This window comes from Halictus rubicundus, chromosome 10, assembly GCF_050948215.1.
Source record: "Halictus rubicundus isolate RS-2024b chromosome 10, iyHalRubi1_principal, whole genome shotgun sequence".
Taxonomy (NCBI): domain Eukaryota; kingdom Metazoa; phylum Arthropoda; class Insecta; order Hymenoptera; family Halictidae; genus Halictus; species Halictus rubicundus.
Window position 1 is genome coordinate 4,564,775 of NC_135158.1, and position 11,553 is coordinate 4,576,327.

At 42.8% G+C, this 11,553-nt stretch overlaps 1 protein-coding gene across 4 annotated transcripts in view; it reads left to right on the forward strand.

Moving 5' to 3' along the window:
- LOC143358415 (sodium-coupled monocarboxylate transporter 1) overlaps window positions 1-10,352 on the forward strand; it is a 67,332-nt gene extending 56,980 nt beyond the window's left edge. For all 4 annotated transcript variants that reach the window (XM_076795552.1, XM_076795553.1, XM_076795554.1 and 1 more), the window contains one exon: window positions 6,968-10,352. In XM_076795552.1, coding sequence (XP_076651667.1) covers window positions 6,968-8,099 — 1,132 coding nt within the window. In that variant the 3' untranslated portion in view covers window positions 8,100-10,352. The remainder of the gene's footprint in view (window positions 1-6,967) is intronic.
- Window positions 10,353-11,553: the final 1,201 nt, after the last annotated feature.

Below are 11,553 nucleotides of genomic sequence, written 5' to 3' on the forward strand. Positions count from 1 at the left end.
CTGTTTTACCAACATTGCAACACAAAATTTAAAAGAGAATTAATTCAAGATTAAAGTAGAAATTGACAATGAATACGAAAACATTAATTGGCGTGAAAGCTGTGGTAAAAATTTTAGCAGAAATTAAAGCGAGACTATTTCCAGATTCTTCCAACGCGTTTACTATGTTTTATTCCACTCACTTCTGTCGTAAGCGCATAAAGTACCTAGCCCACATACGACGTCGGTTTATGGCAAGGGCGTACTATAACTGCTGCTCCACTCGAACAATGAATCGTATAACTTGAGCTATTCATTGATAAGGCTATCGCTTACACATTTCAATCCAAGTACTAGCCATTATTCATGCAAGGGAAAACATATTCGTTTTACGAGCTCGCCTCGCAAATCCCTATTTTTGCCCAGAGTATAAAAATCATCGATTATTCGCTCAATTTTTGGCGGTGAGAATAACTTTTAGAGCCATTGTATATAGGAGAGCCTGCCTGGGCACATTGTGATCCCAATTGGCCGAAGCATTGCCACGATTTTTAATTTTTTCTCGACATAAATTCAAAATGAATATTCTATTATATTTATAAGGTGAATTGTTGATATTGAGCCCCAAAAGAGATCAATTCGATCTCAACAGGTTTGATTGTGGACAAATACCGGAAAATTGTTATGTAATTTCTAATTGGTGTCTACGAGTCGGTAAACATAGTTGTTTTGAATTCTTGGAACTCCTTCGTTCAAAACACTGCAACGCATCCTGCATAATTTTTTACACTGCGATATACCGACAAATTTTCTTGCATTAGTGTTCGACAAATGCCATTCATTCATTACACGAAAGAAAAATTGTTTGCAAGACACAGAAGCTACATGGACATTTATTTCTTTTCTCGGTAATTGTAAGCAGACAAAAGTAATACAGAATTTTCAAATTCTATAAATGTACTTTCTATTTTGTGTATGATCTATCAAGTTTTACTTTAGTATGATCTACCACCTTCCAAGAAAACCGAAGTAAATTCGCATGTCATAAAGAATAACCCGGCACCCAAGAGCCACCCTTGCTTGTCCCAAATAAAATCAAAGAGCGTCTGCTCGTCCGAGTTTAGCAACCCCAAAGAGTATGATTTCGAACAAAAATCTGGGATTCGAGTTTCGGATAAAAAGCACGAAAATATCGTAGCAGTGTGATTCGATTTGGGTTGGGTACTCGAAAGCAGCTCGCGCAGTAAAACTATGAAAATTGTGCGAGCCGAGCTCTCGATTTCGAGCATAGCTCTCAGCAGCTTCTCCCGGTGTTCGAGGGCGGGAGTTGAAACTACCCTAAGACGATCGATGAGAGAAACGAGGTTGCGAACAAGAGCCGCGTGGATCGAGAAACGATCGAGACTCCAGTTGTTTGCCCCGGGATTTCGATAAACTGGGGAGAGGGGAAGCCGATTACCGGCCAATCAGAAATGAAAATAACGGGCAGATAAGTGTTACGATTTGCATAATGCGGAGAGCGGTTTCGGCCGGTTATCATGCGGCGTCACGCGACGCATGCCGCCGGATCATAATAATGACCGATAAGACAGCCTGCGCGCTCGCGCACGCGCGTTTATGGCAAAAATTGCGCTTCCCTCGGCGTGACGATGACTCACTCGCACGTGTCTGCGAGCACGATTGACCCTTTAATTGAAAACGTGGCCCCTTACCGCCACGCGAAACCGTCGAGGATTCAGGGGAACGAGAATGATCGAGAAGATCCAACGGGAGCATGAATCCCACGCGAAACTGCCGGTTCCGTGTACGCGATCGTTAAAAATTAATTGTGGTGCTCGAGAGCACAGTTTGATTCGCCGATTATTGTTCTGGTTTAATCCCTAAGTGGCTGGTTTATGGTTGTGCTGCACACTAATCTTTTTCTTCCAGCATTAACATAATAATACCCTTTTTAAGGAAACTTTTTGGGGCGAAAGTATTGTAGTGAGAGTAACGCTATTAAATATGCTAAGTAAATATTATAGGAGCCTTAGTTTAGTGAAATTTGAGAGGCATTTTTACAACCCTTGTATTATTTCTAAAAATTGTCAAGCGTTGAAAGATATTGTGATAGAAAATATTTTATTACGTGCTTGATGGAATGTTGGCTAATAGACTATTGATTAATGGCATAAAAGTTTATTTGAATTACATGAATTAGTTGTCTGATTAGTTGAGTATTAAACAGTAAACATCTAAACGTCGATAAGGCTCACGTTTGATCAACAGTGATCCTGGACATTTTCATCTACCGTTTAAAGTCATTTTTCAGAAGAAAGTTCACTTCATCGTTCAACAAGTTTAATTGCTAAATTAAATGTCCTCTACAAACTAGACTAATTGATAATTAAAAGTTCGTCCTCTGTAACCACTTTACACAGAAAATTGAGATATGTTCTCCTTCATTTATGTTTTGAAGGACTTCTGACGGTGTTTGTTTATATAATTTTTTTCTGGAAATGTTTATCAGCAAGTTTAAGGAAAGTTTATGGCTACTTATAACTCGTACGCAGCTTGCATTGTTTCTCCGATACATCTGACTTGTTAATCTCTGGCGTAATCGCTACAAAATTGTCCTCTGTGCAACAAATGTACTATTATTGTAGGTATCATTAAAATGTCATAAACAATTTCCGTTCCTAAATTGATAGCGACTGTTGCAGCTATCAAGCAACATTATCGGGTAGAACGTACTATTAAAGTTCACGTTGGCAAAAATTATAGCCATTACGATTGTGCAAATATGTTTTTCTTGAAATTTTAACTTTAGTAACCTTCCATTATACACGTCTTTACTTACATAACAAGTCAAACGCTACGTTGGTTGATAAACATCCGTATGTTCGTGCAAATTCTCACTGAGAACAATATTATTTAAAACACTTTTCCTAGTGGTACACGTTTGTCTAGTATTTCACACTGTTAACACAGTTTTTATAGAAATTCTAAACTTTTCCATAAATTTCGTAATCATAAAACCAATATTGGCAGCTTGGCTCTCCCATAACTGGTGCACACGATTATTTCCAGTATCCTGTACAGTATTCGCGCGTTCACTGCGCTCGTAAAACACACAATTTTCATGTGCATTTCACTAACGTTTATTATTACAAGAAAACCATCAATCTCTTGTTCTAATTTCAGTTTACCAACGACACATTGTTCACGTCTCAAGAGAACTCCAAAAATCAAACAAAGACAACATTGTCCCTCGTGTGCTTCTTAAACTACAAAATGAGTGTTATTACATGGTCATACTACTTTTTTCACGGAATTAGGCTTAACTTCACCGATAACTTTCGAACCAGAAAATTCCTCGCCTTAAAACTTCGATTTTTGGCATTTTCTCGCAAAAATGTGCTGGATTATATAGTGAAAAATTAAAAATTTCTGGGTTGCCACGGTGAAGTTTAACCCGAAATTGTCACAGCTTAAATGACGATAATTTCTCGAGAATGGGACGCACTGTAAACTAAATGGGAACTGTACGTAAAGCTCGACAGAACAATATCCTGCGAAATATCTACACGGACAGCAAACAGACAATAACTTTCTAAGTCACATGACATAGGTGTTTGAGTCTCTCGTGTTTTGCATTTAATGCCAAAGAATATTTCAACGGTGGTAAACGGACACAGGATTCGGGCAGCAAATTCTCGTTGCTTTGGGGCTTGTTAGAGCTGAAAAACGGGAACAATGGCGACGGTAAGGACCGGCTCGGCAGCGCGGATTCGCAAGGGCTCTAATCCGCGATTTTTCCGCGAATAAACCGTTCGTGGATCGTGATTTTCTTGGTCCAGAGTAAACGGTGGCCGGCTTTATCAGTGCGACACTTGTTTACATATCAGACGCGTAAAATGCTAATTCCGTGCGTGCTCCGAAGCCGTACCGGGCTTCCGGAAATTTCAGTATTCACGGGCCAGCCCCCTCCACACCCCCGAAACCCGAGCAATTCCGACGCAAATTGCGAATCTCAGGCGAACGCTGACCTCGCCGCTGCCGGCCCGAATTTTCGCCTGCCATTAACTTCGCGAATTTCCGCGCCGCGATTAAACGGATTAACCACCCGAAAGCAACCCATCTTGATAACTATAGTGCGGATCTTTATGCAAAATGGAAATTGTCCGCGTCTGCTGCGAGCACCAGGAGACATTTAACAATTTCTTTCTCTAACACCAGGTTGGCGGAGCACTAAGCGTGACTATTTTACATTCCCTTATACAAAGTTTCTATAGAAAAATTTTTAGGCAGTTTTTAAACGGATCAGCTTCATTAGAATTCCATTCTGTAAACAGACATTGTGCACACGTCTTTTAAGCTATTAGAAGCATTTTTTCTAGAGGTCGCGTGTTTCACCGTCGACCACTCACGTTGAAAAGCGAACCGTTTCCGCGGAGGCGTTGAAAATAATTCGCCGAGTGCTCCGCAGTTCACAATGCCGGCCATAGCTGAAAGATCCGCTCCGAAGGAAGCATCATGCGTCCACGGTACGCTTATCAGCCATTCGACGGCACGAAAAAACCCGTAAAAGAGAAAAAATCGCGCGCCGTTCGCGATGCATACAGTTTTTCCCGTCGCTTCGAATCTCTACGGGCTCCGATCAAAAAACAAGAACGAAAAAGGGAGGAATACTCTGCAACGATCGCGAACAGTTTATTTTCAACCCTTTTTCCGGGTGAAATATCGACGACGAAAGGTCTACTTTGGAAGGGCCTTTGGCACGACAGAAATAGTTTATTGACGGGTCGCGTCTGGTTAACCATCCGTAAGCGACGCGATTTTTGGGAATTTTTTCCGGGAAGAAATTAATGGACCTGTTTTTAAACAAGGACCTTATTCGAAGGTACGTACATTGTGGTAGTTGCAGTAATTTTTTTGTCGAGAAAACTTGAGAAATGGCTGAGTAATAGCCTGCCTTCCAAAAGCTGTTTTCTGCTTTCTGTGTTGATTTTGAAAAGCTGCTACTCAGCCATTCCTTAATATTTCGAAACACAAAAATTACTGTAGCTAGTGCGATACATGTACTTTCAAATAAGACAACTCGCTTTAAGAAGGGTACATTAGTTTTCTCGAAAAAAATTCTTAAACATGTTGGCCCGGTTCTTCAAAGCATAAGTCTGGAAACTGTTGCTGTTAGCTGTTGATTTTTATTAGACTAGAATCATGGCACGCAGCGATAAAATCGTCCACGCGGATACAGGTTTATTGGACTGTAATCGCGGGCGTAATGTCACGCGGAAACACGCTTCATCGTGCGTTTCGCGGCTTTATTGGTTTGGGAGAAGGACGCGTGTCGCGACGATTTCAGATAAAACTGCTGGGCACACGTTGCCCCTACAAAAATAATTCTACGGCTTTGGAAACGTGCCGGAAAATGTATTTTCTTCAGGAACCTTCGGTTTCCAGGTCGGTTTCATCTCAGTAATGGAACAAAAATTATCTTGAAAGACAGTCGAAAAATGTTCATACTTTAGCTGCTGAATAAAGAATTGTCTCGAGAAAGAACCACGACAATACTGGAATTTTTTTAAAGTTAAATTCTGAATGGAAACCTTGTCTGGTAATACTGAGTCAATTTCATAAAGAAGATTTTAGATTCAGATCAAAAAGAATGCGAGTTTTATGTTTTTCATCGGCAACTGTTGCGTTTGCTAATCAACTGATTAAGTTGCAAATTAGGTCTCATCCAGGCCCTGTTTCAAATTCCCTTGCTCTCTTCTTTATTTTATTTCGAATAAAAAATACTTCCATGTTTCAATAGGAGATTTCGAGAAAGCAAGTTATGTTCTACATGTCCATTTAGTATAGTGTGAACATTTAATGGGTGTTTGTTGAGAGCGTGCCCACCCCTTCCGGCGAATGATTAACGACTGGTGCAGTCGGATGAAAAATCGGTTGGGCAAGGGATCCGGCAAAAAGGTAAATTACTCATCGACACGTGTAATGAGTATGCACAACGAATGTTTAAACAAGAAGTAACGTTCGAACGCTTTCCGATTCGCGAAATTCCGGCCGCACTTCCCGTTACCGCGTAATCAATGGCTTCTGTGCTGAACGGGGTGGGGATGGAGAGACGGGGTTAAATGGCAGACTGCCAAACTTTCAGTGACAGCCAGTCGGCGTGGCGTAAGGTCAACAATATCGAGTGGAGAAAGGACATACGGAAAAAGGACATACGGTCCCCGTTGTTACAAGCGGGAGCTGCTTGCTCCCTTAGAGAGGTTAATCCGATTTGTTTGATCCCTCGAGCGCGACGTTATCCAGCCTTCCGCTAATTAATCATCCGGTTCCAATCAGTCACATTTCTGCGTACGGTATTTAACAGTTAATTCCTGGAAAGCGACCTCACATCATTCCCTTTGTTAGCAGAAAGAAGCTCTTTGATACTTTTTGGTGGACATTTAAATTGTCTTTGAATGTGGGGGTGGGGGTTGTTGCAAATATAGAAATACTATTGTAATTATTAAAATTGTTAAATAGAAGGAATACATTTTTATTTGACTTCGGTTTCTTACAACTTACTCGGGAACATTTTATTTCTCATGACGGTTTCCAGACTGCTAATGACACATGTCATTAAAACCTACTTGGATTCAGAAAATTGTACCAAAACAAAACACTGAGGAGACAAAATGACGTAAACCCGCCGGCTTTAATGATACCGAAAAGAACAAAGAAAAAAAACAGTAAAAATTGTTCGTCGACTTAAAATCGTATTAAAACACATCCACCCACAAAAAGAAAAAGGATAGTAATCGAAAAGGATAACAGTGGGAAACACTTAAAATGACATAAACAAAATTGTTAAACAACTGTCACGTGGTTCCGCAATATCAAACAAGCCACTAATTAAATCTCTTGACCATTCCACGTTGCTAACTTATAATGATCTTACTGTCTTCCGAACAACTCAATTTATTTCACATGTTAACTGAATCCTTCTTTCCAGGACGATGATGGCCAACATGCCCATAATCTTCGTGCTCTTCTCGCTGTCATGGGTAGTGGGAATGGTAATCTTCGCCAACTACGCCGACTGTGATCCCCTAAGTCTGGGCTACATCTCGAAATTCGATGAGATCGTGCCGTTCTACGTTGAAGACAAGTTCCTGAACATGCCAGGTCTTCTGGGTCTGGTTATGGCAACGTTGTTCAACAGTGCACTCACCTTGGCAGTCTCCAACTTGAATTCGTTAGCCACGGTGACGTTCGAGGACTTTCTGGGTCAGATACCATCGTTGAAGAACCTGAAGGACAAGCAGCAGTTGAACTTCATCAAGCTCATCAGTGTGATCTACGGTGTATTGATCATTGGCGTCAGTTTCCTGGTAGCGATGCTGTCGGGAGTGATCGAGTCCTCAATGTTGATGACATCAGCCACCTCGGGTCCACTGCTAGGAGTCTTCTTGCTAGCCATGTTGGTACCATGTGCTAACTGGAAGGGCGCGGTAGCAGGAATGATCTTCAGCCACATAACGACCCTCTGGATCACTTTCGGTCACCTGACGGTGAGCAACACGGTAGAGACGCTGCCACTGTCAACGGAGAACTGTCACAACGACACGTTCTCTCCGTGGATCACTCAGCCAGGCAACTCGTACTACTCCAGCCCCGGCTTCACCAACGAAACGGAGAACGTGGTCCTCAACAACGTTGTCAACGAGCCCACCAATTTCCTGCAGTACCTCTACAGTATCACCTACATGTACTACGCTTTGATCGGCAGCCTGACCACAGTCGTCGTCGGCATCATCGTCAGCCTAATCACCGCTGACGCCGAAGCAGACATGTACGAAAAACATCTGCTCCATCCTTTGGCAGTGAAGATGTCAGGCTTCTTCCCCGGAAGGCGGAGACTGTACGCCAGCAGCACGAGGCTGCAGAACGAGCACAACAACATCAACACCACCACGGCATCCTCGGTGGCCTCCATAGCAAACGGCGCCGAGAAGACTCTTCAGGGCACGGTGGACGGTAACGGAAAGCTTCACATCGATATCGGTTATATCGAGAAGCTGAACGCGCTGAAGACAGTCTCCCTGGACGTGACCAACGAAGTTGACAAAGGCACGAGACTGTGAAGGATGAACACCTTGGCTGTGATTCGCAAGGATGACCTGGTTGATCAGGTGATTCAGTGCATAACCGACTGTAGAAGTTCGTCGGAATTGATCGCAGAGTGTGCGATCCTTGGGATTAGTTAGTTCCCGAAATTTGTAGAACGCCCTAGGATCTTTCCCAGTTCGAACATGGCTCGTGTGTAGCGCGACGAGCCAGAGGAGGTCCCTGGACCATTAGATCCTGCAGAGTCTTGAAAACTCAGATTCAGTTAGTCCGTAGTAGAAATCTTCTGTAACTCGTAAGGTAACTTAGAGGCCTGTAGACAGGCCAGCAGGACTCGAGATAGCGTCGCGCAGGCGCTGGTGTCACGTGACCGTCCGGGCCGACCACTCCGCGCTCTGGCTCGACTGTAGCCACGCCCTCCGGTGACTCTGGCGCCGCCCTTTGGCCCCGGACGCGGTCGATGAGACGGTTTCTGTACTTCTAGCGAACATTTCCGGTTGGAACCGTTCGAGAACGACACAGGGTAGAAGGCAGTACAAAGTAGGGAACGTGGCACATGGACGCGCAAACGATCGTATTCTGAAGCGAAATCTGGCCCTGGCGGAAAATATTCGATCGAAATCACAAGTGGTGATCGTTGAGAGAACTACTCCAGTGAATGATAGTATTACGTAGATATTTAAAGAGTTAGTGCGATATTTAGACGAAATATTAATCAAGTAACGAATACTCTTGTGCTTTCACTGAATGTGGCATAAGGGACTCGGTATGTGAAAATTGTAAAAAAAATTTACTTAGCTCGACTTACTTTCAGAAATTGTTTAAGCAATTTCCTCTACTTGGGAACGATTATGTCCTAAATTTTCTGAATCTGTAACTTGTAAAAAATCGAACATACTCAGCTTTGTATTGAATTTTATCGTTAAATTTGTTTTATTTGTTAACAAGAAAATTGTCGACGTCAAATATACGAATGATTACAATGCTAAAGGCTTGATTTGTTGGATCGAATACTTTTCCGCCAGGACGCTCAGTTTTTTCTTTTTCCGAGCATCTTCCTCCGTTGGCTGCATCGGGTTCGTGACGGTGGCATTTATTGGCGCATCCCGATGCAACTGCAACTACCGTCGACTCGGTTTTCCCTAGCCCCGGAGAGCCAGGCCCTTTCTTCCTGCCGTTTTTATCTCGGGTCACGAGACTGACGGCCCTCCAGTTCGATCGACGAACTTCGTACGCGGAGCACTTAAGAAAACGTAGTTTCGAGTTTTGCGGAACGACGCCCGTCATTTGCGAGCCTTCCCCGACGTTTTCCGGGGTAGGGTTAAAGGCGTTCGCGAATTTTGCCATACGGACACTTTGTACGTTATACGTACACGCGCGTGTAATACTCAATTGTTTAAAATCGCGGCCGGGTTGTTCGACTTCCTCGAACGATTGCTGGATAAACCCGATTGGATTCGCTTTTTACTGGGTCGTTGCATACGAAGAAGTTACTGTTACGAATCGGACAATTCATATGCGACCAACAAATATTTTTCGCGGAGATTGTCTCGGGAGAATCGAAGATCAGCTGGTTTATTTTTATCATCCCGCGTATTTGTGCCGGGGTTTACAGCTTCGAGTAGAGAAATTCGTCTACCCCGGAGAATAAGCTCGCTCGCAGCATAAATCTCGGTATTTAAAGTCCGCCGCCTCGCGAGTGATAAATCGAGGAAAGTCGAAGCGTCTGAAAGCAATTCGGTCTCTTTCACGTTCTGCAGATTCTATTTTCCAAGAGGAAGAAACATTCGTGATTCGACCCGAGCGCACAAGAGACGGTTAACTAGGTTGACATTTCGATGCCGTTCGGATAACGGAGAACGTTGATTCGAAGCCAGCAGTCTGGTAACACGGTCGAGCACCCGGCCCCGCGTTGTTAGCGTGTAATGAAAGTATTGAATCGTGATACAGGATTGCGAGGAAACTGGCGGGATCCGGTGATCCACGGAAATCGAGCGAGACTCGGATCCTTAAGGTCAGAGATACACGAAGTTCATGATTCTGAATTGCGACGATGGCGCGTGTTTGTGCACTGTATGCGTGTGTGTGTCCCCACCATTGTCGGGATATCTCCATAGCGATATTAATTAAGTTTTATACTTCGTAGGCTAACGATTATTTTTACGAGTAGCTGATAGCGGCGATTCGAAGTAGGTTACGAATGATCTGTGAATATTTATTTTGTTCTTTTTGCATACAAATATATCATGTTTTATAAGTGTTGAGTTGAACATGTTTGTCTCTATTTGTTTATAAATTCCCTACCACCCTCTCGATTTCAAACGACTCGGAAATATTCAGTTCCGAAGTCGTACAAATTCAATTTTCTTTACGCGGATAACATAATTTTTGCGATGTTCTGGGTCTGTAGAATGATCCAGAAAAATTCTCAGATACTCGCTATAGTCTCTACTTTGACGTTTAGTCCTTCTTGCAATGAAAATTCGTGGATTAATTCATATACCTTCTCCTCGTGAATTTATTATTTAACAATCATAAGAAAGAATGGGGTAAAATTAACAACTCCATCGAAAGATTCAATGTCATACCTAAATTACCTGCAGTGATTGCTTGGTCAGCAGATTTCGCACAGATTCGCAGAGATCGTGATCCATTTTATCGCGTCACATTCTCGCGGATATTCAAATGAGAATTAACGGTCTCGTCGCGTTAATCGGAGATAAGATAATCGACTTTGTTCGATGAGCGATCTACAGACATCGATTTACTCGTTGATTAGATAAGTTTATCGATAGACGTCAGTAGATGAGTATGATAATCGTTTCACGCGACGACGGATCGAGAGCGTAGATTCCCGTCGGCGTTGAATTTTATTAAACCACGATTAAGAGACGACGAGCGTTCACCGATCGGATAAGCAGACCGCGAATTCCCATCAATCTGCCGCGCTTTAAATCGGACAACTATCGGCGAACTTTGGGGAAAGTTCGCCGCCGCAAATCTATCGCTCTCGGCGGTTCGATAAATTTAAACTTGCAAATTCACTGTCGCGATCGAGGAATCGAATTCGAGCCGGTTCCAGCCGAACCGCTGGAAATCGGCCATTCGTCAAAATCACCGGGAGCTTCTTGGCCGGGCGTGATACCGCCGTTTTACAACCGCGGGCCAATTGATCGCGGGGGTGCTTCTTACACCGTACAAATACTTGTTTATTTGAATTCTTGTCGTTGCGAGGTGTAATTGAATTTGTAAGTACAAATGGTAGTCACAGACACGGTTTGTTGGATGAAGTAAATAGAAGAAGATAATCAGAAGTGTTTGTATAAAGAGTCTAGCTTAAGGGATGAATTAAATACAAAAGGAGAATGAGAAGGGCTGAGATAGAGACTATCTTTAGGGGTCAATTAAACACGAAAGGATAACGAAAATGGAATAAAGGAAAATTTTCTGTCATTGATGAAAAGCCTTACC